The 27,153-nt window shown below is 43.9% G+C and overlaps 1 protein-coding gene across 1 annotated transcript in view; it reads left to right on the plus strand.

Annotated features, from left to right (window-relative positions):
* Positions 1-3,027: 3,027 nt before the first annotated feature.
* The window catches only part of ppp1r9ba (protein phosphatase 1, regulatory subunit 9Ba), a 50,797-nt gene continuing 26,671 nt past the window's right edge, over positions 3,028-27,153 (plus strand). The window contains exons 1-2 of the mRNA XM_080856510.1: positions 3,028-3,135; positions 4,467-6,032. Coding sequence (XP_080712636.1) covers positions 4,527-6,032 — 1,506 coding nt within the window. The 5' untranslated portion in view covers positions 3,028-3,135; positions 4,467-4,526. The remainder of the gene's footprint in view (positions 3,136-4,466; positions 6,033-27,153) is intronic.

Consider the following 27,153-nt stretch of genomic DNA (forward strand, 5'->3'; position numbering starts at 1 on the left):
ACAGTCCCAGCCTTTTCGTTATTGTATTTTGTTCGAGTTGGTTTAAATGACAAATAGTGCCATCTTGTGGAGACTACTGTAGTGCCATTTTCCTGTAGGACGAAGACGTGGAAGCGTATTCAAGCAGACTAAAGAGTAGGCCTACATGAATAATAGTTTTAAAAAAATCCAAAGAGCAAATAGCTGAAACAGAAAAAAAAATGAAATGAAAAGCTGTGGTTCTTCTCCAGACAGTTGCTTCATAGAGTTTTGCAATTCATAACTATTACGAACAACAAACCAACTACTTGGCACTGTGAGACTATATCTTAAGTTTATGGAAATACACCTTTATGGGAGGAACAAGTCCTTTGCAGAGGTCAAATTGAACTAAGTGCAATGATATGGGGAGAGTCCCATACGGTATTAAGAAGGAGTGTTAGGGAGTCCAACTGCTGAGTCTGCCTTTAAACATAGTGGATTTTTCTGAGCATTATCCAATTGACAAGAAAGCAATAAATGCCCCTTGCTACTTTTGTATCAGTGAGAAACAATTGTTCTCATTTGGGTTGTTACAATACGTCAATGCAGATAACTGCTAAAAATAGTAAATGTCTGGAGTTGGCAGGAGATAAACCATGTCAACTTCACACATAAAAAAAGATTATTGTGGCATAGCTCTTAGCTCTATGGTTAACCTAAGGACACCTTGTAAGATATGTGACCTAATATCCTCTCATTATTCAAAAAAGAAAAAAGTTTGATTATCTCGCCATCTGACATGCATAGAGTGAAGCTAAAGGTTGGCCATCCCTGCCTACGCCACCGATAGTTTGAGGTGTGTGACAGGGTAGGCCTGGCAGGGAAACAACAGATATGCCAAATCTGGGTCATTATGATGCTGAGTGTTCACGTGACCACAGGGGGAGCCGTTGCTACGGATACCGTGCAGCAGCGCAGTGTGCGTGTGTGTCTGTGCATGTGTGTGTGTCTCGGTGTGGATGTTTGTGCACATGTGTATGTCTGTGTGTGTGTGTGTTTGTTGTGTGTGTGTGTGTGTGTGCGTGTGTGCGTGTGTGTGTGTGTGTGTGTGTGTGTGAGTGTGTGTGTGTGTGTGTGTGTGTGTATGTGTGTTTGTGTGTGTGTATGTGTGTTTGTGTGTGTGTGTGTTCGTGTGGGGGAGGGGGTTCGGGGGGCATATGCACGAGTGAATATGTGTGTGTGTGTGTGTGTGTGTGTGTGTGTGTGTGTGTGTGTGTGTGTGTGTGTGTGTGTGTGTGTGTGTTTGTGTGTGTGTATTCTCCAGCTCTGCACCAGAGTTAGACAAAGTGAATCTGATGTGATGGCTTTCGAAAACGTAGTTCACACTCAACAATGCAACTCAACAATGCTGTTGCCTGTCTAGTCGCTTGCATCCTTACAAATCCATACATTGAATGAACCCACATCAGCTCCTTATACTTCATTTCTGAGAGGGCTCAAGGAAACTGTCAAGCAGCTGTATTATTTAATTTAGGTTAAATTAATGTTGTAGGTTAAATTTCAATGAAAAATATGTTGGAATACAAGAGAATGGAAAGTTGTTGATGCTGATACTTCTGAAGTCTGAACAGATGTGAGTCGTGGCGCCCTCTACTGGTCCGCACAGTCTGTTTCTTTGGTACAACAAGAAGGGGCAGGTCTTCCAGAAATAGAGGGCAGTGTTGTTTACCACAAATGTTGTAAGCGTTAGGCTATATGCTTATTTGCTTTCAGTTGTTAGTTGCTGTGGTACTTATCGTTATTGATAATATTAGGTCTTAACACATACTTGCCAGTTAATTATATTATATGTATTTATTAAGAAAAAAGGAAGTCTCAGTAATCATACCTTCTAGGACAGTAAGGCATTCTGCTAATCATTCATTTAAAGTTTTATGAATGGAATGTAAGAGAAAGGTAGGGCAAAAAAATCAGTGGGGACTCACATTTAACACACTTCACGTACACTTCAGGATGGAACAGTGTCAAAGACCCCCTGGGGAAAATAATCCACTAAGGAGGTGAGACCCCCCCCCCCCCCCCCCCCCCCCCCCCCATCTCTTTCTATCTCATACACACACACACACACACACACACACACACACACACACACAATCGTTCTCTCTCTCTCTCTCTCTCTCTCTCTCTCTCTCTCTCACACACACACACACAGACACAAACACACACACACACACACAAACACACACACACACACACAAACACATACCTAATCAAGATCTCTAACAAAATAGGTCACTGTGTTGCGGAGACTCTGGCTTTCAGTATAGGCATGGTTTCATGCGAAAGTGCGTTTCCATTTTAATGTGAATTACGCCATTTTCGTATTCACTAAAAACTGCCATTTTATTTTAAAACGTAGTCAGATGTACCATGCATGCTGCTGTATGACGTTTTAACATTACCGAGTGTTGTTCTCATGATTTCCCTCATTTCACCTCACGAGGTCGCCGAAAGTCAACCCGTGCATACTGATTCACACTTGGTGTGCTCCTCAATCGTTTCGTAACTGGTCCTGCAGTGGACCTCCATATTTAGGGGGTACACCTGCCATTTCATTGTACATGACCAAATCGTCTCCCGTTATTCCAGGACCAACGCCGCTGTTGTCAGCTTTTTTTTTTACAATGAGTTGAGATCCCACAACAATACAACAATACACTTGTTTCTTTTTAAGATACATCGTTACCATGTGTGATAATACTAAAAGGCTTGCAATAGAATATGGTAAAACGTTAAGGTGTTAAAAACTTCTGTTTCGAATTTGCACAACTGCATTAAATGCCATTAACAACGGTAGCTATAACTGACCTATCTAAAATTCGTCTGTCAATTTATTTCAGAAAGAACAAAATTACATGACTGACAAACGTATTGCTCTGCTTGAAGGGTTAAAGAGACCTGTGATGCCATATGCCGAAGGTAGTGCAAGAGGAGGGGGCAAGGCGCGCGCAGGACAACGAGTGCAGCGAACGGGAGAGGGCAGGCGTCAGTAGCCCAGTGTGCGATCGAGGGGGGAATCGAGAGGGCGAAAACGGGTTGTGGACACAATGGATCCTCAAACTGACGTACTGTAGGTAGCGGCAGGACGAGCCTTTGATGAACGCAGGAAATAAGGTAACAGAAAGACATTGTATTAAAATGAAATGTATCACTGTTCATTGTTATGTTTGCCTTTCTTGGTTTTTGACACGAATAGGGAACTGTTATATGGACAGCAGAAGATGCAGGAAGCGACGTAGCTGACTCTAGGCATCAGGCAGCTGAAAAAGCGAGGCCCTTCTTATCCGCAGGGTCCTAGTGCAAATGTCGAAACATGACATCCTCAGGAGATTTGATGACACGTTCGTATTGTTAGTGGAGTAAACAAATACATAATCCAGTTTCTTTATATGTGTATCGTTGAACCACCTAAAGGTATACTTACTTTTATTAACACTGGGTTTTATTTCCTACTTGGATGCTCCGGCTGCGACTAGCATGAGACTCGCTCATAACAAAGCCTGCATAACGCATATGGTAGTTCAAGGGCTCCTGCATAAACCGCTAGACTCAAATGCATTCCCATTTATTGTGTTCGTTGTTTCTGTTATCTGTAATACGTATTATTTTTAAACTGTCTTGTATTTAGCGACTTCCTGCTTGTATTTCTGGTGATGCATGACAACTTTTGGTCCTCTAAGATAAATAATGCCGGATAATTAAATACTGATCAAAACCTCTCGCCTGGAATACGTGAATAGAAAGGCTGTGAAGAAAGGCACAAGTGAATTGTGCTAAGCGAGAGCAATTAAGCATTTTGGGGGGAAGTGATGTGGTCCTCTTCAGACCTGTTTCTCAATAACAGAAAAGGAAATGCCGTAGCCTGTAGCCTACTTTGCGTATCAGGCGGATATATTTTCTTACAAAAAATATATTGGTAGAATAATTGAAACAAAATATGTTTACGTCTTAAATACGTTTGCACACAGGGCTTGATGTCATAACATTGGTATAAACTTGAAATACTACCTATGCCATTAAATACAATATGAGGAAATGGCTGCAATGCTACCTTCCCTCCTGGGTGAATGATAGATACATGTTCCAGGCTTTGTTGTGTTTTTCTGTTAGTGAGTGATTTTGTATCGTTTCTGATTATATTTGTATATTATGATTATATCAGGAACAATTTACTAATACGTTTATCAATGCAACATGTGAACGTGCATGCTCGTTAACGACTTAGTTTACCAGTGCATATGTTGAGATCTATATCCAGTGTGGTCTCTGACACTTAGAGTGTCTTTTCACTGTGCTGCAGTTTACTGTAAAAACCCAGAGCTGATTAGAGAAGTGTCCTCATGTGTCTGTGTATTAATTAATATTCTTAAATGACTCATACTCTGTCCTTTCTATCCTCTCTATGCATTGGGTGACGTCTGTTTCTTCATTCTGCTGTCGCTCAGACGGAGAAGCAAGGGGGGGCTATGACGTTTCAGCTCAGCCAAAGCAACGTGTGATCAACCATGATGAAAACAGAACCCCCCTCCGCGGCTAGCACCTCCTCTAGCACCTCACTCCGGAGCGCCTCCCCGCACAGGAATGCCTATGAGGCGGGCATGCAAGCGCTCAAGCAGGCCACCGACACCCTGAACAGCGCTGCAAATGGGCAAAACACCAAGGACGGCAAAGCACGTCCAACAGGCAGAGGCCGCCGTTATGGCTCCAATGTTTATCGCATCAAGAACATGTTCATGCAAATGGAGACTACCCCGGGAAAGGACGACCAGGACCCGGACCAGGACCAGGACCAGGACCCGGACCAGGAACAGGACCCATCCAGAGTAAGCGACCAGGTGCGCCTGTCCATCCCGCGAGCCAGCAGTCTGACTGATAACATGGACCATGGTGCCCTGGGGTTCAAGGTTGGCTCTGCTGTCTCAGATCGGGTGAGCCGCTTTGATGGCAAGGTAGATGGGAGCACCCCCCTTGGAGCCCCCGCTGGGTACTCCAAGCTGCAGGAGATGCGGAAGATCTTTGAGCAACGCACCCAACAGGAGAAGCAGGCGGCCACCAACCGGATCCTGCTGAAGAAAGAGCGTGCCTCTGGCTTCCAGGATGGGCGCCTGGACGTTGTGGTGCGCTTCAACGGCAGCACAGAGTCCCTGGACAGCCTAGAGCCGACGGTGGCTGGGGGGCCAACTGAGGCTGTGTCCCCAACAGTCAGCCAGCTAAGTGCTGTGTTTGAGAAAGCCGAGCACCGCAACAACGTCCATCGACCCTCATCCACCTCTGCCTCTCCGCTGTCATCGCGAGGGGTCAGCCCCATCCCAAGCAAACCGCCGCCCCCTCCACCTCCTAGTTCCAAAATTGCTGCCAAGAAGGTGCGGATACTCCCCCCACAAGATGTGCAGCAGGAAGAAGGGGGTCCTCCTGGGAAGGAGCAGGATGCTGTACCAGTGAGCCCCAGAAACAAAGCGCGAACCCAAGCAGAGAGGGTTAGCTTGCAGGGCCCTCAGATGGGAGACAAGACTCCAACAACCCACAGCTTTGCCAAAACAGAGCTGCACAGAGATGCCCAGGACCGACCTGCACAGGAGGTGGGTGCCCGAGCTGAGGAACCTGAAAAGCTGGCCAAATCCGGGGAGGATGCAGATACCCTGGAGGCAGGGAGTAGACTAGTCCAAGCTGAGGTCCACGCTTCTTTAGAGAATGGTGAGGCCCTTGGGGGCCCCCAGGTGAGGGTCACTGAGGATGGAGCGGAGAGGCCGGGGACAGGACTGATGGGGGAGGAGGACGAGATCGAGGAGGAGTCCCGGAAGGAGGATTACTCAGAGGGCGACCTAGTGGACATCAGTGCCTACAGTGGTGTCGGGGATGACTCAGGAGGCAGCCAGCTGGACGAGGATGAGGAGGTGGACGAAGACGAGCCCTATGAGCCCGAGTCCAGCAGCTCTGAGATCCCTGGCCTGCCCGCTGAGGAAGAGGCACCAGCTAACCGCAAGATATGCTTCAGCGTCGGACCAATCACGGTGAGTTTACACACCAGCTGTATTTACTATAGCCTTGTTAGCTGTACATCAATTAAACGAACAGTCAGAAACAGTAAGTGCAGTTTGATAACATGTTATGTGTTTTACTTGGGAGGTGATATGTGGCAGTGGTTACTATTGTCTGTTAAGCTGACTGCTCACTGTTAAAGACATCCGACAGTTGTGATTCTGCAGTCCTGCTAGAATCAAATGGAGGTCGTGGAGGGGTCAGAAAAGACTTTTGACGTATGTAGAAATCAAAGCAGGTGGGATCTTAGATAGATGATGAGTCTGGACCAAGTCTGGCCCTGATATGGCATGATCCAGCTTTGGTCTCACATGTGATCTGTATATAATCTGTACACAGATAGTAGTAGATCTGGAAAGGAAAAAACAGCCCTGCCGGTTTCTCACTTTTTCGTGATGGCACAGGATGGGTTTGTTTAAGGTTGAGCTGTCATCAGCATTCATAAGTGGTTGTGCCTGCCAGCTGGTACTAAATAGTTAATTATCTTTGTTTGGCTTGGTCTCTATGGGCAGCAGCAGGAATCTATTTGGATTATTTACATGTTTCTTTGCATTTTTACAAAAGGGAAACATATTGAATTTGTGAATTTTCTCCAAATGCATCTGACACTCATCATTTCTCACATGACATCAAGACATTCATTTAAGCTTTCACAAACAAGACAGTGCTAGTTCATCACTATGGTTACTCAACCCTAAAGCCAGTGTCTCCTTCTGGGTGGCAAACATGTGATGCCTACACCAGTGGCTCTTAAAGTGACGATTCAGTGCATGACTAATTCTTATACGTGCCACTGCTTACACATTTATAGTGAGATGTTCTTTATCTCTTGATTGCATTAAAACAACCTAAAGGCAACTAAAAATCGTAATACCTATACGATCACAGCCAGTCAGCTTTGATCTCCTCTGAATCACTGTGTAAAGGAACAGCGCCCAATGATGAGTGCATCCGGTCTATTTAAAAAAGGCAACGGTGTCAATAACAATAACTTTTAGCCGTTCTCATATGTCGGTCAAGTTGCTGTGATCTCGCCGACCCAACTGGTCCCTGTAGTTTATGACTCTGACCCAGCGGTCTGATGTACTCTCAGAAGACTGCTGGCTGCCTGACCGAGCAGTTTGCAGCAGCAGGGAAGCAGTGGCTTGTGAAACTTGCTGTGACACGTCATGATTTCGCTGTCACTGAGAGGCTCTTGCCTTCAGTGTCCCTGCCTTGGCAGCAGTTTGGTGACCATAAAGCTGTTGAGTAAGATGTCTAAAAAAATAGCCCTTTGGTTTTTTAGCTACCCACAGTAAGTTCCAGTTACTTATGTAATCATAGCTGCTCCACCTGTGAGTAACTCGCTTCAACAGATTTGGGCTGAGAACAAAATAGATGTAGGCGATGAGAGTTAGCAGAGCTGAGATATTTCAACAGCTCGCAGAGTGATTTAAAATTACCCCCAACATTATTTCCACTCCTCTGTTGTAATGCATGTTAATCTGCTAGTAGCACCATGTGCTGTACTTTGCATATTGCATATGCATACTCCTGAAAATGGAGAAAGCTGATCCATGATTTTCAGGGACATGTTGAGATACCTCTCTAGATGTTTGCTGGATCTTAAGTGGAAAGAGGTCCAGAGCCAAGCCCGATCTGTTCCAACCCAGTGGGCATTTCATGGAATCCGCTTCATTAAGGTAGACAGTTGTACTGAAGCAGTTTGGGCGACCTTGCACTGTATCAGCCAGCATCCTTTTTGCTGTCCTACCTCCTTTGTAAGTAATACAGTTCTCTGTGATAGTAACGCATATACACCGTTCTCCCTTCTATGCCTACTTATATTACAGAGAAAGATACAACAGTACTGTGACTACAGATCACTCGTTCCACTCTAAAAAAAGTAAGAGAGAGATGAAGTAAGGGGCAGGAGGGAGACAAGCACTGGCATTGTGTCTGAGTCACTGGGGTGTCTCCGCTTAGGCCCTCTTAAGTCTTTGAGGCTTTTGACCAGTGCTGCCCTGGCCTGTAGGCTGCCGCTGTTTGTTTGGTTGTTCCTCCGTCCTTTTGAGTCCATGAATGGAGGCTGTGTCCTGCTAGGGGAATCAAGAAAAATAATGTGCATGAATTTAAATGAATTGTAATGGTCAAAAGAAGAAAAAAAGGAATTCCAATGAGAAGCTGCATTGTGATAGAAGTGGTGACAAGCGTAATTATGGCTGGATGGAGTCGGGCGGAGAGGAGAAAGAGAGAGTACACTACAGTACAGATATAACTTTTCGTCAATGTGGGTGCTCCCTGGGTGTCGGGAACACATGATCTTGGTGTTGTTAGCACCTTGCTCTACCAGGTAAGCAACAGGAAAAGTAGATGATGGGTAAAGATCAAGCACTGTAGAAAGGATCCTAAAGGAGCCAGATCCGCACCATGGCGAAGCGGGATCTTACACAGATTAAGCTGGCATGGAAAGGAGACTTGGCTCCAGAGAGAGGACCAATGCTGTGTGATAAGTAACTTTTACCTTGTCACATCTTTGTGGCTTCAGTTTTCTCTGCGGCGCATCAGGAAATATGCGTTGCCCAGTTTATACTTGGTCTCAGAGCACGACCCAAGTAGCCATCTGCCAACCAGGATTGTTATTCTGTACTTGCGTTTTGACACAAACACAGGTCACTAAATGTAGACTAAATGTTCTTCCCCTTTAACCAAAACACACAGCATTTTTCTCCCTATTTTTTATGTGTATGAGTTTGTCATTCTCAAATGTGAGAAGAAACTCAATCAGGGACACGGATAGCTCAAATATGCTTTTGAGAAACTCTGTCCATAGCAAGAGCAAGACCAAGAGGCCAATCAAAAACAGGTCTCACTGTGCCCTTTCCTCACATACCATTTGTATGTACCCCTTCCCATGCTGTGACTTAGCAGTCAGTACTGTTTGAGTATTTGGTTTTAGAATAGCGTCATTAGCCTCAGGTCTGTCATTAGCCGACTTGTCGTGTATTTCGGCGTCTGTGGGTAGCATTCCCTCTGGCTTCTCCAGTTGGTCCGACTGGTTTAGACTCTCTCACGCTTTGGGAGAGATACAGACAGACGTCTTGCCTTGCCTCTTGTGTGTGATCAATGCTCGTGTTAATATTGTCAAAATTTGCATTTTATGAGTTGAAAATGGCTCAACATGCCATGTATTATTTGAAATAATCCAAGAGCAATGCTGACGATGATTCTACCAGTTGGTAAAAAATCTACTTCTTGATACACATACATTGGAATGGAGTCTCAGCCCCTTGCCCACCTTTTAGAAGTGGGCGTTGTCAGAGCTGGGGGTAAACTTCCACATTAAGTAGCCTTACATGGTTTCAATACTTATTGGCTTTGAATGAAAGAGCTTGCAAAATGAGTAAAAGTAATTGACTTGGCAAGGGGTTTAGCTAAGGCTAACATAACATTATGTGCTGCACACACAGAGATCCCTCACTTAGACAGTAGTGATCAGTCTGCTAGTTCTGCTTGAGTGGGAAGAGAAAGTAGGTTGGCCCAGGTGCTAAAATCAATACTGGCTACACCAGTGAAATATTCATCCATCTCAGTTTCTTTAGCAAGACATCTAGTATGTCTAGTATGTGTATGTTTGTAGATGCGGAAGTCACAGTGCCTGGGGTAGTCAGTTAACATAGTGGATAGCTTTGATGTTACTTGTGTCCCTGTTTTATCATGCGGCAGTTTTAAACGTTTTTGCATTTACAGTGATGACTCAGTCTTCTTGGTACAAATTTCAGTCAAACTATGTTGTTTATTTAAATGTGTGTGGGACTAATAGAATAATCCAGGTCACCCTCTTTGCCTTACACTCTAGTCAGACCTCACCTCAGGATTTGAATGCAGATGCTCTCGATTATAGCTGAGTTTTGGTCTAGACTGTTTCGCATACAGTGAGGCCAGCTTGAGGATGGTTGCTGGCTCAGACCGTTGGCATAGTAACGTTGCCTCGGGTGACGCACCATGTTTAAGCTTTGTGACATCATCAAGGTTTTTTACTGGGCTGGTTTGTGTAGTAGACAGCAGTAATGATGAAGGGTCAGCGTACTCTGCCTGTGCTCTCAGTGGTCAGTGGTCAGTGTTTCGATGCCCTCAACACTCATTAGCACGATGCACTGGCCTACTGTCTCTGGCTGTCCTCTCGTCTCCTGCTCTTATCTATCTAATCTGCTTAACTCTCTCTCTCCCCCTCTTCACTCTTGCTCTGTCTTTTTTTTCTGTACCCCCTCTCCCTATCTCCCTCACTCTCTCTCTGTCCTCCATCTCTCTCTACTTCTTCTCCCTATCTTCCTCACTCTCTCTCTGTCCCCCATCTCTCTGTAGCCCTTCACCTTATCTCACCCGCTCACCCTCCCCCTCTCCCTCATTTGGTCCCAGATTCCTGTGCCCTGCTTGTCTGTCTGATCTGTCAGACTTATTTGTGATCTGTAAACAGTCAGGGGATTACAGCGTCTTTCCCCGATAAAACCTGCCTCTGGCCACTGAGAGGCCCACTCTATTCTACTGTAGATGCTCAAAGACCGACATGTGTGTGTGTGTGTGTGTGTGTGTGTGTTTAAATGTATGTTTGAGGGAAGAAGTGTATGTGTAAGATTATATGCATATGACCGTGTTTGTTGTTTGCAAACTTACTTCTGTGTATTTTGATGAAAATGGGTGGGTTTTTTTTTTTTTACCTTACTGTATGTGTTTGTGTGCATTTCTCCCAGTCACTGTGTTTGTGCTTGACCCTGTTATTAAGTGCTTCCTGGTCCCAGACAGACTTGGGCGGCCCCTCTTATGCGCAGAAAGGAAGGAAGTTCCCCAACAGTGGCATGTGTGGGAGGGGGTTTGAGTGGGGGCAGAGCTGAGGATGGACAGGGTGGGTCCTGGGCGTTGGCATGGTTCTTGGTTTGGTCGGGAAAGTCTGGGAAAGAAAGGAATTTGAATTGAAAACCTAAGAATGGAAACTCTTGAAATGCTTTGTGTTCAAAAGTTTGCAGTCAACTTCAAAAATGTATGAAGACATTGTCCTGCAGATACACAGCATTGGATATTTGATACTGAAACCTACTTCTGTATAATGTGTACTTTTCATGTTTTCTCTCATGAATACCATCATCATGAATCAATTGAATTACAGTGTGTGACTTTTATTGTTAGCAGGACAGCTTAATAAGGAAATAGTAGTTTGGAAACATCCTGAACAAATCTGGAATTTATCCATGTCGAAAGAGCAAGACCTCTAGATGGTGACTGGGGTAAGATTAGGTAATCTCCTCAAGGCAGGACTCTCCTCCCCAACCTCCCTCAGACAGGGATAAAGGGAGAGACAGAAGGACAGAGAGAGAGGGAGAGATGGGGACAGAGAGAGAGGGAGAGATGGGGACAGCTTGTGCTAACATGTGGCCTGGGCAATATCAAGACATCTGGTCCACCACAGGGTGCTGTAAATAGTCTGTGTGATTGGTTCAGTACTTTTTGGAGAAGAGACTCAGTGTGCCCCCCTGGAGTACTCAGCCAAGCACCAGAGGAAGGGCTGTCATTGTTACCATCAGCTAGAAAACGCAAAGTCCTTCAGATTCGTTAAAGTGTACTTATACTTATCTTCATCTTCACTGACCCTGCAAAACCCTTTAGTGTTTATTTGGGGGCCCGTAGCATTCACTTATTCACAATCTAGTGGAATGAAGTAGCCAAAGAGTAGCCAGAATCCGCCTGAATCTGTGCATAGATCAACTTAATATTCCCTTAAAGACTCCCTTTAGACTAAGGGCTTCTGCCTTAAAGTGATCCGATAGGGCAGCCATCTTATAAGCGGATGTCACTGTTCACTGAAGGCGTGTCTCAGTCATCTCAGCTGCAGAGTTAAGAATGACCCTGGTTGCATCAGTTGTAACCTTAATATTTCTCCTTTTCCACATTTATTCCTTTGCTCTCCACCACCCAAAAGAGGAGGACCTTTCTGAAATTCCAAATTAGTAGGTATGGCAGAAACGTGAACAACGACAAAACAAAACAATAAAACCTCTAAGACACGGATTCTGACCATGTCAGCAGCAGCACACTGAGGCAGCGGATGTCTTCACACTGAGACTGTAAACACTCTTGCACTGCTAGAGAGAAACACAGAGGGTAGCGAGATTTGGTCCATTTGAGCAGCTATTTGTGTCAGTCAGGCATCTTTAGCTGGTCACTGGCTGGCGTGTGCGGCCTAAAACACTGCCTCCTTTGAGTTGGCCCCTGCATGCTGGCTCCCGCCTGCTCATGATTCAACGATTGGGCCATAACTGAGGTCAGCAAGTACTGCTTATTTTAGAGATATCGAACAGGGTCCCCTTTCATTAAAGTTGTAAGCGAGAACAAAAAAGCTCATAACTCAAGACACTGTAATGGAGCAGTATTCAGTGGCCCAAATTTAGAGGAGACACATAGAGATGATTTATAGTCAGGGTCACGACTCTAGCAGTCTGCAAATGTCTCTGAATTGCATGGTAGTGATGTTCCTTGATTAAGTTAGAGACTGGCTATGTTGCTAGCATGTTTGGTTCAGCAGCTGTTTTCCTTTGTGGTCTCAGTTAACCAGATTAGCGGCGTACCTGTGCTCAAAAATAGAAGGCAGTGCTTTTCACTTTCCCATGATGCTTTGCTAAGCACTTAGCCTGTGTTTGCCCTGGAGTATCAGGGACCTGGCCTGCTTCACAGCAGGGGGGGAAGACAAGCTCCCGCTCCTCGAGGCCACACAGTCATTCGAGCAGTATTCAAACCATGATGTGTGTGGGTGTTTGCGCGCATGTGTTCATGTGTGTGTATATGTGTGTATTAACATAGCATTATAATTTGCATATTATCATGTAGTTGCTGAACTGCACCCAGTAGTATAGTAAAATCGATCAACTGCATGGTCCATAACACTGACAATCCACAAGATTGACTGACACATTTTCCTATGGGGGATCTTGTTTTCTAAATAACTTATACAACCACTTATCCTTTTAACAGTCCACTGAATTGGAAGCAATGAAAAATCTAAATTTGTATCACATGCAGGGGCCATGCTGTATGTTTTATCATGGTTTGAATCATTTGGCCATGGTCACTGTTCAGCTTTAAAAAACCTAAAGACCATATCTTTGCATCTTTCAATAAGTCAGATATTCAGTAACAAATAATCCCTGTTCATGACTCAACTAATTTCAGTGCAGTTCAGCTCAGCTCAGCTCATATTACTCTACTACCTAAGCAAGAAAATATAACATTAATATTGCAAGCAGGTGGGGAAAGTGGACAATTGACCGATCGCGAAACTCCTCCCTAGAACGGCCCTTGCCCAATCATACCTTAGCAACGGCTACTAAGAGAAGAAGGTCCGACAACTTTGAGGTCTGAGCTGCGTGGTTAAACAGTGTGCCTATGGGACTTGTAGGTATGACCAGTGGTGGAATGTAACGAAGTATTTTTACTTCGTTACTGTACTTCGTTACATTTTTACGTATCTGTACTTTACTTAAGTAAAAATAATAGTGCATACTTTTTACTTTTACTTCGTTACATTTTGCTGCTATTATCTATACTTTTACTCCGCTACATTTCTACAATATGTGACGTTATTCGTTACATTTTATGAACACAGTTTCGCCAACCTGTTGCCTACACAAAAATATGGATTGCGTTGCTTTGGGACGTTTCAACCAATCAGATGGCTCTATCCTCTCCAATGACAGCAGCCAAATACGGCAGCAGCACTACGGTAGCCTTGCCTGTTTTGCTTAAACATTCGATAAACAGCCTGACTAACAAACAACTTTTCAGCATGGATTCAGAGTCAGCCTCATCTGAGGACATGTTCAAGTTCAGATGCCCCAAGAATAACTCGTGGAGGTTTCAGTGCGTTTCCTGTCTACCTCAAAAAAGGAGTTGCTAGACTTCAAAATTCGCCTTCAAATTTGGAGAAACAGGTCGAGTTATGCAGAGTTCTTGCTATGCTAAGTTAATGTCTATGACTTTTGAATATCGTATGCGGTTACTGACATGTTTTTATACTGTTATCTAGCAAAAGATATGTTGACATACAGCAATAGCATCAAAATAACACGATTTTACCTTGATTATTTATGTAACGTAGTGATAAGATAAAGCTGGTAGTTTAGCAATGTCAAGCTAACGTGAAGATTTGCCTTTTTTATTGCCTGGCATGCAAACTTACTGTAATGCCTAGTCTTGGGTTGGTCAATATGTTTTTTTTTTTCCCTTTTCTGCAATCAATAGAGCATTAAACTCTGCATTGACCAGTTTAACAACTCCATTTGTTTTTCATGTTTCATATTTCCATTTTTTTTTTTACACGTTTACAATTAAATAAAAGATTCAAAGATATAAAATTGTGTCTTTATTGGTTTGGCTTAATGGTATTAACTTTGCAAAAAATCCCTGGTAGATAAATTGTCATCAGCAGAATTGTAAGATAGAGTGAGAACCGTATTACAGACAATAGGCCCAATAAGTACACCAACCTTTCCAATTAACAAATGTTGTTGCTTATAATTATTACTAGTAGTGACATATGTAGAGGCATTTATTACCAGTCGCTATTTCTTTATCAAAATGGCACAGCCTAGTCATTGAGAGACAACCCATTGTGTGAGTACTTTTACTTTTACTTTTAAAGTAAATTTAAAAGTGAGTACTTTTTACTTTTTACTTAAGTAGGATTGTTGATTTAGTACTTTTACTTTTACTTCTACTTTCATTTTCCTCGGTACTTGTACTTTTACTTAAGTACTAAACGTCAGTACTTCTTCCACCACTGGGTATGACATGAGGTACCTTGAGAGCTTAGAGGGACGTCGGTTTTTTTTCCGCTTCCCCAAAGCCCAAAACACAGGCGCAAAAGTGCCAGCTGTGTATTAAACAGTGTGGTCACCCCACACCCAACTAAATATATCGCAAAATACACATAGTCTGCTCCAAAGTAAATCAAGCTGCTTGCTGCCAGCTAGCTATCGCTAGGCATGATGGCTAACTATCTAGTTGAGAGAGAAAATCCCCCAACAGTTATGGTCCATGAATACTTGTATTATTACCACTAGAATAACATAACTAGTCTATCCAACCAAAGTGTTCATGTTAAAAAAAATTAAATGTTAATGTATGTGCCTGTCTAAATGTCACTGTTACTGTCTGTATGATTGCTCGCAGAGCTGTTGAAGCTATCGACAGCAAACGCCAGCATTGAACAAAACAAGACTATTTATGCTTAATACAACATTGAACAGAACTTTTAACGAACACTTTGTATGTATGCTGCTGGCGTTCGCAATCGCCAGCTTTGATAGCTCAGCGTGCACATTTACAAAAGGTTACTGACGGTAACATCAGCATTGCTAGCTAGGATAGTCACCATACATACCTCCAGAGTCTCTCGCCAGAGACGGAATAAATAATAAGAATAATCGTTGGAGGTTATTAGCTAGCTTGAAATATTGTATTCAGATCTTACCCAGTGGTGAAATAACATGACTAGTCTACAGGGTTGTGCTGGTTGCATTTCAATGAAGAGGTCGTAGGGTTTCTATTTTTTTTTTTTTATTGAGACCTGTATGCCTTTGCTTCAATTATTGTTGTGTCCACTTCGTTGTTGATCTTAATATTTTGGATATATCCTTCCACTACATATTGCAGTCCCTTTTGGCTTGATCTGGAGGATACCGCGGAGGTATTACTCCAAAAATCATCACTCATACTGACAGTTATAGCGATCGTACCCGTACTTGCCATGGCTTTAAGGTTGACAGTTCCGTGAATTGTGTCGGACGTAGCAACAATAACTAGGGGGCGGAGCCCTGGCGATCGGTCAATTATGTATGTTGTTTAAGTATGAATTCTTTCTATACTTTCTATAATCTTTACTTTTCCCAACATGCATTCACAAAATAATGTTGATGTGTAAACTCATAAGGCTTCAAAATACTGAAAGGTAGCAAGTTGTATTGAGATTTTGTCTTGGCCTTATTGTTGTACTTTTGTATCATATAATAGGAGAAACCACTGAGGCCATTTACCTCAAACCTATCCAGTTTTTTTTAAAGATAAACCCACAGAGGGAGGAAGTGGAGTCTTTTCAGGGCAGCTGATGTAAGTCAGATGCTTCAAAAGCTTTTCTAAATAGTACTACCTCAACCCACACTCTAGAAAGAGGGTGTTCAGAATGTGGGGGAACTATTTGTGGTGTTCTCGTTCAGTGGAAGATTTCACACAATTCAGCATACAATATGTGCAGATATTGTATACGTTTTCTCACCCCATAGAAACTTGAGGACACATGGCTACACAGTGAATGTTTGGCACTATATCTTGTGAGATCTAAGGAGTACATGAGGGGGCTAGGGTTAGCTTAGACTTTAGGGGTTAGCATAGGCTATTTTGGTGCCAGCAAACTTAGGTACTCATAGGTTGGTTCCACACATGCAGAAGTGTGGCCAATCAGTGTAGGGTTTTGGTTACTGTTTTCATTTGTCATAATGTGATTGGCTCTTCGTATTTTGGTGCCAGAACCAGTATTTCCTGGATTGAAGTAGCTAGCATAGCAATGGCCAATAAAATGTATGGCAGTGATTATCTGTCACTTTCTCCAGGTCTATACCTCAGAGGAGTAGATCCCTCCCGTCCCCTTAGGTGTGGAGATGCTCTGTAGGTAGAAGAAAACTTAATAACATGTTTTGTACTTTGCAGAGACCCAGGCTTAGACCTCAGTACATTATCTATCCATGAGAACGTCTCTGTGTTTTCCCTTAAATCCCTCGCCAACCTAAAACAACATTCCTGATCCTTAAAACAGACATTAATAAACGTAATAATGTCCACCATACACAACACAACACAGCTATCAGGGATTTTTTTCCCCTGTCACCTATATATAGTGATTTTCAGATTAGTGGCCTACAATGTGTCCGTTTTCCAATAACATGAGGTTCACGATGGAAAATGCCGGAGAGATGGCCTGTTGGCGTAATAATCCGACCCCTGCTTATGAAACCAGAGAAACGCTGCTCAGGGTTTTGCCAGTGGAAAAAATGAAACCCTCGATGACTTCAGTGATTGCGCAACAGCAGAGTCGCCTCTCATTCTCCTTTTATTTCGGTTCAGTTTTCCTCTCTCACAACACACATCTGTGCTGCTTTCAGTATGACAGAAGTCTACAGAAGGCCACTGCCCTGCCGGCTAAGAAGCCAGTCACATTGCATAAACAGCAGTTGCAAAGCAAACTCTGTTACTACAAATGTTGTAACTGGAGATGTTCCAAACCACTTTTGCGAGACATGTCAAGTCAAGTCAATTTCAGTCATACAAAGATTCAGGCTTCTCTCATTTGTCTACAATATACTGCAGTGCAGTTCCAGTCATAATTTGAATGATCACTGTTTACTACCAGTTGGGTTAAAAGGACATTTTGATTCAGTTCAGCATAGTCACCCCTTTTTGGATGTATGTATGCATCTTATTTCACTTCTTTGCATTGTCTTAGAGCTATCGTACGGAAGGGGAATATAGTCAGGGAATTCTTGATTTGACTCAATACCTTTGCTCTGAGAAATTGGGGCTATTCCTGGCTAACCATGGGCAGCATGACAGTGATAGATGACAAGACCTACATCTCACTGCATAGTGGGAGAAGCCATGCCAGAGGAGTAGTGTGCCAGGATGTGTGTTAGGGTGAGAAATAGTCTGCATGTGTGTGTTAGATCGAGGGATAGTGTGTGTTTGCATGTGTGTGTGTGTGTGTGTGTGTGTGTATAATGTGTGTGATAGCGTGCGTGAGTTATAACGTGCATTTGTGTTAGAGAGACTTTATTGACAGAGAACACTAGGAAAAATATAACTCCAACAAACATTATATCTTAATGCCTGTTTATCAACCTTGTAAAGATCTGTTATCTGCGCACATGGTTTTAGCATTGCACAGTCATGCAGGAGCACCTCTCCTTGGTCGGCTAAACGTATTTAGCGCCGGCTGCTGCTAGGTGTTTAATTGACTTGTAATCTATGTTTTTTCCACAGATACTACACCCTGACATTTCAGTAATTGCACTGTGAATTGATTCAGTTAGAGTGTCAGAAAGAGCTCGCCAGAAGTCTCCAAACAGACATAAGCATGGTATCATTAGTTAAAATCCTCTAATAAATGATATGATGTACTTGATTCTACATGAATCTTAAGGCTACATCTCATCTTAACCACATCCCCAAACATCTCATTTTACATCATGTGCAAGCAGTGCATCATACTTCATTAATACATTTAAGGCATACTATGCAGGATTTTCGTCTTCTAAGTCATTTTGATGGCATATGTTTAAGTGAAGGAGAGATAAACACACCCGTCGTTCCCACTACATGCCCTGGCTATTCACTACATAGTTTTGTGACCTCTCACCCCCTTTGTCATAGCATGAAGGCATATGCTGTAAGTGACTGTGAAACCATGTGACCAGGCCAACCAAGCCCTGTCTGCCCAACCTTTTCCCTGTCTGCCCAACCTTTTCTGCCCCCCCCCACACACACACACACCCTTCCAAGGTATCTGCAGAACTGAAGGCCAGATCTCTCCAGCACTCCCACCATAGGGGTCTTCCCACTTTCACTGGGTGAGCCTGTGAAAGGCTGCCCCTGCGCTGCAGGCGTGGAGGTGGCCAGCCTCACAGAGCCATCAAGACGCACCCGTGGTAATTGGATTAGCACAAGAGCTTTATCCAATCAGGGCAACTGTCAAATCGGTGCTTTTTAGAGGCCATGTTGGAAGCTGACTTCAATTGTGAAGCTTCAACAATGCCTTTTCTACACGCGCCCCCCCCCCCCCCCCAACTGTACGCTGATTGTAGTGCCATTTTGGCACTCATTGGAGGGATGAAGGGATTGAGAGGGGTTGTGTTATCAGGGGGGATGAGAGTACTTCATGAATGGAAATTGTGTTAAGACTGTCGGCGAAGTAAAGTCCTGTTATATTAAAGTAGTGTTATTTCAGGACTGGGCCAAATGTCAAAGAGTATTTGCTATGCTGTTTGGACGTAGTTTCTATTTGTGTTTTTATTACGGTTCAGTCAATCGGAAAGTAATAGCAGAGTTTTGTCCTGGAGCATTCTCATGCCTGCTGTTTGCAATGCAGTATTCCTTATGTGGTGCAAATCTGTCACAGATACCTAAAGCTAGAAACCAGCCAAGACGACACACAGGAGCAGGCGCTGCAACAGATCTGGTTCTGATCTGTGCCAAGTAAGGGCCAGATTCGTTTCACATGGTCGTTGACATATCAGTCCCAGACTCATTACATTCGGTCTGTGCCAGATCAGGGACAGGCTCAATACAGGTTCAGCTGGTATGAGGGGCTCTGGTGTTATGCAGAGTAAAGCCCACAAACGAGGCAGCGGCTTTAAGCCTTACTCTGAATATAAACAGTCTGCTGTCCCTGAGCTCTGCTAATGCTGGCGTGTGACAAACAGTGAACCAGGCAGTTGGTCATGGCCACCGTGACCTCAGACACCAGGTGACAGCTCTCTCTAGAAGGGGTTTGGCCCAAGACTGGGCGTGTCTCAGGCAGGTGGAATGTGGGAAAAGCCTCAGCAGCAAACCACTGGAAGTTGAATTAGATCTGGCCGGAATCTGGCTCAGTTCTGGCTAATCTGGCCTTTCCCTAGCATTATGTCAGGGCTAGATCTGTATCAGAACCAGTACCAGTGCCAGTCTGATGTTTGGGTCGTGGCCTGTGAGCTTTGAACGGGAAGTAAGGGCACCCTGCTCTCGCTGTTCTTCTGGTCTGGGTTTCACTTCAATATGCAACCTCTTTCTCTCGCTTCTCTCTTGTTGGATCAGTCTTTCACAACCTCCCCTCTTGTTTTGACTAATGTAGTTAGCTTACGGTAGAAAGTGAAAACCAAGCACTGAGGTGCACGTCAGATTCTGTGCAGAAGCATTAATTGGCCTTAATCGTAAATTGCAGTGCCTGTAACTCAAGGAAATCATTTAATCACAGGCACAATTGAATACAATCATGGAACCTCCAACCGACATTAAAAGGACTCAAAAGTTAATAGAAATACATGCCAATAGAAATAGAAATACACATTAATAAGACGTCATCAAACAGAGAGACAATGTAGGGCAGTAATTCTACACCACTCACAAACCATAGTTGGGCTATTTTTCTAGTTATAACACACAAACTCAATATTGTAGCAGGCATCTCCACGAAGGGAAGTGGATGAAGTGAAAAAGAAAACAAAAACAAAGGTTGCTTTTAACGTGGTACGAATGGCAAAATTGGTGTTCGTAATACTGCTTCCATTCAGATATTAAAATCCAGCCTTGTGTCACCTATCTTTCCACAGGTGGTGTTTGGTTTGAAAGTCCCATTTTCTTAGTGACAGTTTACTGATCTCCTCTCTCAGGTATCCCCTATCACCTTATCTGTTTGCCAAAAGGATTATCCGGCACATGGGTAGATCTGTTTGGCCTCCAGGTTGTGTTCAGTTTAGAGACGTGAAGGAATGTCCTACGACCTGAAAACTGTAAGCTAAGTCTAGCTAAGCACATTGTTTTAGGTGGAAAGAAGTTAGCAAAGGCCAAATGGCTGTAAAGTTATAAAAGGTGAATAACTTATGTCATCATACAAGTCCTTTAAATCCTCAATTTCCTTCTCTGGGATGTTATCTGTAACGTGGTCTTCTGTCTACAGGTAACAGGCCCATGCCGGGTTTAAAAGACTGGTGTGTTCTGACTCACTTGTCTTTTCCTGCTTTAGTGATGCAGTGGTCTCTATGTTGTCAAATTTACCACAGATTTTTTGGGACATTCGTCAGTCGCAGCAGATGCTGAAACAGTCTCGGAGGTTAGCCACTATCACTGTTGGAATCTAGAGCTGTGTGTAGTGCCTAGGAGGCAGGTGCTATACCTGGAGGGGAAGGGGGCATCTCCTTGACCTTTTCGGGACCCCTGTTTCATTGTGGTAGTTGGTCATCTTGTGTATGTCACAACCTGGCTCACAAGGCCTGGACAAAGATGGGAGACACAGCGTTTGCAGCTTTAAATGAAGAGGGTCTTCCTTGTGGTGTAATCTGTAAAATTCAGAGCTATAATGTGGTGCTTGCTGTGCTGGGATTTCTTTGTGTGTGCTGATGGGTGTAACACCCCACCACACATCACACCTTCCCCTCATTCTCAGCTACCACCACCCCACCCTCCCTGACACACACACACACAAACACACACACACACACACACACACACACACACACACACACAGACCCGTGAACCTCAGCTGACAGGAAGGGAGAGGTGAGGACTCCAGCCGGGGTGGGAACGTCTGAGGAGCATGGAGCAGAGAAATACGTAGAGGGAGGGAGCGCGCAAAAGGGAACTGCAGTAAGAAAGGGATATAGAGAGACAGGTAGGGAGGGAGGGAGCAATGAGGAAAGGAAGGATGGGAGAGGGAGAGCAAAAGAGAATTGAACTGAAAAGAAATGGATTAATCGTGCGAAGGGGACTGTGAAAACAAGAAACAGTCTGTGTATACATATGCAAGTCACATATCAGAAAGAGAAAAAAGAGAGACACAGGAGAAGGGAAGGAAGAAAAGATGAAGAAATGCAAGAGACACAATGAGAGTAATCGATTAAAATGATCATGCAAATTTCAAGCAATAATTTGGCTGTGACATTTTCCCTTCTCTACCACCCTTTGCCAACTCTCCTCCATCTTTCTCTCTCTCCTCTCTCACCTTTTCTATTTCTCTCCTCATTCTCTCGCTCTTGCTCCCTCTTTCTTAGATCTCCCCCCTGCTCTTGCTATCGCTCTTTAATGAAGCAGGTTCCTGCTGTGTGACTGTCGACTGACGCAGGCTCGCATTCTCACCATTTTTCCAACTGCAAAAAAATTACCGGCTCCTCTCTCCCTCCCCTCCCTTCACCCTGACTTCATCCCCTCTTCTCTCTCTCTCTCCCTCTGTCGTTCAACCCTCCCAGATCATTCTTTTCTAAAGAGCTGAAAAATGGATTTCGTTGTGAAGCGCCTGGCCTGTAATTTTCCTCCCTCGTCTCGTCTCGTCTCGTCTCCTGACATGTTGATTTCCTGCTGGTGTCATCCTCCTCTTCCAATTCTCGTCCTCTCCAGCCTGTCGTGGCTTCTCATTCATATTTAATATGTGAGGCATGTGTGCTTGACCGGATACCTTCAGCTGGCTCCACTGGGCAAAAAGCTAGCCTGCTTATTATGGTTCTGCTTGATCTTATCTCATCTCGGTGTTGTCCTGGTGCATTGGTTCCCGGTTTGGATGTTGCTATTGTTGTTAGCTGCTGTGTACTGGCCACACTAAATGGGGGGTGTTTGCCTGTTACCTGTTTGTCAGGTTACATGTCAGTCTGCCCTCACTACATGGTCACTGATGAACCTTTACAACTCTGTCATGTGGTCATGTGTAATCAGAGTTTCCTTGTATCTTTCTCTTTTCTGAAAGGATACACTGAAGCGTGTATAAGATTGCCTCACTCTCTGTGTTGTAACCTGCTCTGATGTAACTGGTCTTAAGGGTGCATGTCTGAATGATTAAAACGTGTTGTGATATTTCACATCTGGAGCTTGCCACTAAACTGGATCGTTATTATTGCCCAGAGCTGTTGAGAAACAGTCGTCATCTTGAGGGTAGCTTTCACACACACACCTGACTGATCACAAACGGCCAGCTGTCTGCAGCAGTCATGCCAGGCCTCTATTACTGTTGTGAAATCAGACAGAAAACATTGCACGGATCATTTTGCCAGGAGTTCTGTTAAAACATTCCACACTCCCATTGCCCATAGGATGATAAGGGTTGGTGTGTGCATACATATGCCTGTGTGTGTGTGTGTGTGTGTGTGTGTGTGTGTGTGTGTGTGTGTGTGTGTGTGTGTGTGTGTGTGTGTGTGTGTGTGTGTGTGTGTGTGTGTGTGTGTGTGTTGCGTGTATCGGGGAGGTGGGTCATGTGTCATGTCATTCACAGGTGACTGTGACTACTAGCCCCCCCCGTCAGGATAGCGTATCTAGAGATGCAGTGAAGAGTCTGTCCACAGTGTCAGTATGGTGGAGATGGTTGCCTTGATTTATTGCATTATCATCTGTCTCAGTGCTCTTTGGCCTCTGGAGGCTCACTCATCTGCACACTGATGTCACCTCGGCTTACCCTACTAACGTGTGTGTGTGTGTGCGCATGTGTGGTTCAGAGCTTACACTGGTCTCTGGCCTTCTTGGTAAAAACAGAGGTATGTTTAAAATGCTGACCAACAACAATAAGATGCAGCAAATTTGAAGGATGTTTGGCTTTCGATCAGATGTAGCTCCTTGTAAAGTAGTGTAATATATTTCACAACTTCTCGTCTGTGTTTGTCCTGAGTTTTCACAGTGGTGAAACAGTGATTAGAAAACCACACACGGTAGGCTTTAGTAGAAGAGGAAGGAGCAGGCTTCCTATGCAAACGTGTTTACAACAGGACGAGGCTGACAGGAAGTGCTAAAAAACAACAGAAAGCAGCCTGAAGTGCTTTAGAGTGTGTGGTGGTAGCAGATCATCATGTGGCCAATCACAAGTCTCCGAAGAATTACCAACCAGGAAGTGTGGAAACCTCCCACCACCTCTCAGCATTTTTTGAAGATCGGAAGTAACTTTATAGATAGAAAATAAGTTGATCGAATGTACCGGTGGTTTCTCACTGATCTTATCTGAAATGGTCTCGTGGAGGTGTGGTGGTGTATTTATACAGATAGATTTTGTGACCAGGTCAGCACAGTTTTTTTAGTTGGTTTCTGTGTTTTGGTAACCACTGACAACTATCTATTTGCAGCACCTTTTGCTGTCAGAAAAGCAGCTCTGTTTTCTCAGTCTGTAGCCGTCGTTACAAGCTTGGTTTTTGTCCTCTTCTTTCTGCATGCACAGTGGCCCTTAAGGAATCCCATCCTGGACAAGGCCAGTCTTGCCCCAAAATGTCTCTCTTTGTTGTGGTCGTCAAGGAGGAATGCTGGCGTGGCCAGAAAGCCCATATAGGGCCCTCTTTGTCCTTTAGTGCGACAGCAAATAAGGGAAAGAGAGAGAAGGAGAGAGAGAGAGGAGGGAGGAGGGAGAAGAGGAGGAGAGGGCTCTGACTCAAGAGGTCCTCTCAAATAAAAAAGATCAAAGCTATAAGTGATCCTTGTGCTGTTTTTGTTTGTTTTGTTGGTCTCCTTAACCTGTGCGAACATTGTCAGCATGCATGAAGAGACCCTCATTAGTCTGAGCACTTTGGGTACGGCTGTTTCAGTTTCTGTTTTTGCTGTGTTCACAGGACCTGACATGCAGAGGCACTCTCCACATTCAAACACACTCACAAACACACACACAAACACACACACACACACACACACACACACACACACAAACACACACACACACACACACACACACACACACACACACACACACACACACACACACACACACACACACACACACACACACACACACACACGCAACTTTCTTGCACTCCTTTGTACAGAGGCATTGCCTGATCTGTTTGCATCATTGTGAGGTGCTCTCCCTCTGACACACATTTGTGTGGAGTGTTTCTATGTGGACTTCTTCACTTTTCTATTCAACCACCTCACTCACTTTGCTTGTTTTGATTACTTTCCTTTCATATTCCTCTATCATTCACTAACTCATAAACTCGTTCATTTTCTCATTCACCCACTTTTTCTCTCTCTCCTTATTCTTTGTCACCCTCCTCCTCTGGAACTTCCTTTTTTATATTCCTGCTTCTCCCTCCTTCCTGTTTGTCCTTCTCTCTTTCTATTTGAGTCTTGAAATCTTCTGCCCCTATCCACCACCACCACTGGCTCACGTCCTCCCCTCCACTCTCTCGTCAGTCTATCACGGCTACTAGCTTTTACCGCCATGGCTTTATTTGCCGTCACTGGGCCTGCAGGGACGAGTGAAACCAAACCAAAACAACAGCTGGGGAGACACAAGCCTTGTGTAATTGTGGCATAGCTGTCAGGGGCCTGTGGGAAACAGAGAGGCCGTCAAGAACAGGAAGTACTCTTTTTCTTCCTATAATCGCCAGAGTCCCTGTAATGTGTGGTCACATGCACTTTTTTTTATGTACTTAAGTAAACAGGATTGTTCCCAGAAGCAAGGTGTTTCTTTTTCACTTGAAAAGTTTTTGGCAAAGTGTTATAGTTATGTAGTTATAGTATTTAGAAGACGCTTTTGTCCAAAGCGTCTTACAAAACATTAAAGCAAAAATAAAAACAATCAATTACTACTACTGCTACTACTACTACTACTAATACTACTACTTCTACTAGGCTATTACTACTACTAGTAATAATAATAATGATAATAATGTTGCACTAACTAACATTGTTCCGTGCAGTAGGTAACATTTCACAGTAGGTAACATATATTTAGTGATGTTAATGGAGGCCACAAAGTGAAGTGTTGTCATTTTGGTTTTGTTATGGTCGTCAATGTTTAATTGGCACACTTTTTCAGCCAGCAAATTAGCCAAGCTACAACATTACCATTCGCCACCTCTCTACAGAATCAATGGCGCCCTGGGCGGGCACGGAGTGGAGAAACAAAGATGAATCAGAGTGCCGGTCCTGAACCTTAGACCTGTCTCTCTGGAGGGAAACAGACCGCTATGCCCAGTCACTCGTCATTATAATAAGGGAGAGAGGAGCGTAGTCTGTCACACCACCCTGGCACCATTTGGCCAGAAGACACACAACGGAATGGGACAAATGGGACACTGGCCAGAGGCAGTGGCACAGGCACTGGTTTATGGGCGGTAGCACTGAGATCACACTTCTTGTGTCACACAATCATAACCTATATATAGGCAGAGCCAGTAGGCAGTTTTTGCCTTGCTTCTCCTAGTTCAGGGCTTCAGGTCCCTTATTGCTCTACATTGCTCTCATCTCTCCCTGCTCTGCATACATGATTGAACCTGTCAGTGGCACTCTTGATTAGCTGAATGCACCTAATTTAGCTGATTAAGAGGTATTATAATTACTACTTTCAGGCATCCTTAGAGCAGGGATAGTTATGCAAAATATGCAAGGCGGGGGCTCCAAGAACAGGAATGAAATCCCTTTTCAGACATACACTGTAGACAATTCTGGAAAATTCACAGCGTTGCTGACACCTCTCACCTTCATGCTGCCTTAATGCTGCCTTCACTCAAATCTTGCTGAAACAGATGATACATACATGCAGTCAGTTTTAAGCTAAACTTAAACAATACTTAAGCAATAGACAGAACAACCAACTTGGCACCTAGCGATAACCAGCTAAACTGAACAGTAACGTTTAGCCTACTTGTTTAGTTTCGTAACCTAGTAACCACAAGCCAGGAACACTTATAACTCTCTCTCGTGTCACCGTATGGTTAACTAAACGGAGATCCTCTAGTCGGGGAGAACGCATCTGACATGGACAATATCCTGTTGTGTGCTGCCTGTGTGAATGGACAATATCTGTACCCGATTCTCCGGACATTGTCCGGAATTCATATGAGAAATGACTCTAGTGTCTTGTGTTAGTATAGGTGTCTGTGTGGAGATCTTCACTGTTGAAGATTCACTGGTCTCCAAAAACATCTGCTTTTGGTGTCCTCTTGAAGCTGACACTAGAGATCATCGTACAGTGGAGTCGAAATTAGCATGGGGTTTAAGGAGAGACATTCCACATCTGGTGGAAGAATCCTTTTTAGGAAGTGTACAGAACACCATATTTTCTCACCGTATAACAATTTACAGTCACCAGCATTACCTCCTTTTAAGTATTGATAAAGCCAACAGCCTTATAACATAGTTTGAAAATAGAACCGGATAGTGAGTGCTACACTTTAAATGACAATGATATATTATTTAATATAATTTAGATGTTCTACATAAGATGTGTGGAACACAGACTAACCCAATGTTTAGGGAAAACTATTGAAGAACCTTTTATGATTCTTTTAAGGAGATGAGCCAAAGAAACCCCCTTCGGCTCTTGGCTCCGCCCCTCTTTCTGTGAAGGTAGTAGGACGT

Source organism: Sprattus sprattus, assembly GCF_963457725.1.
Source record: "Sprattus sprattus genome assembly, chromosome: 18".
In the NCBI taxonomy this organism is placed as follows: Eukaryota; Metazoa; Chordata; class Actinopteri; order Clupeiformes; family Clupeidae; genus Sprattus; species Sprattus sprattus.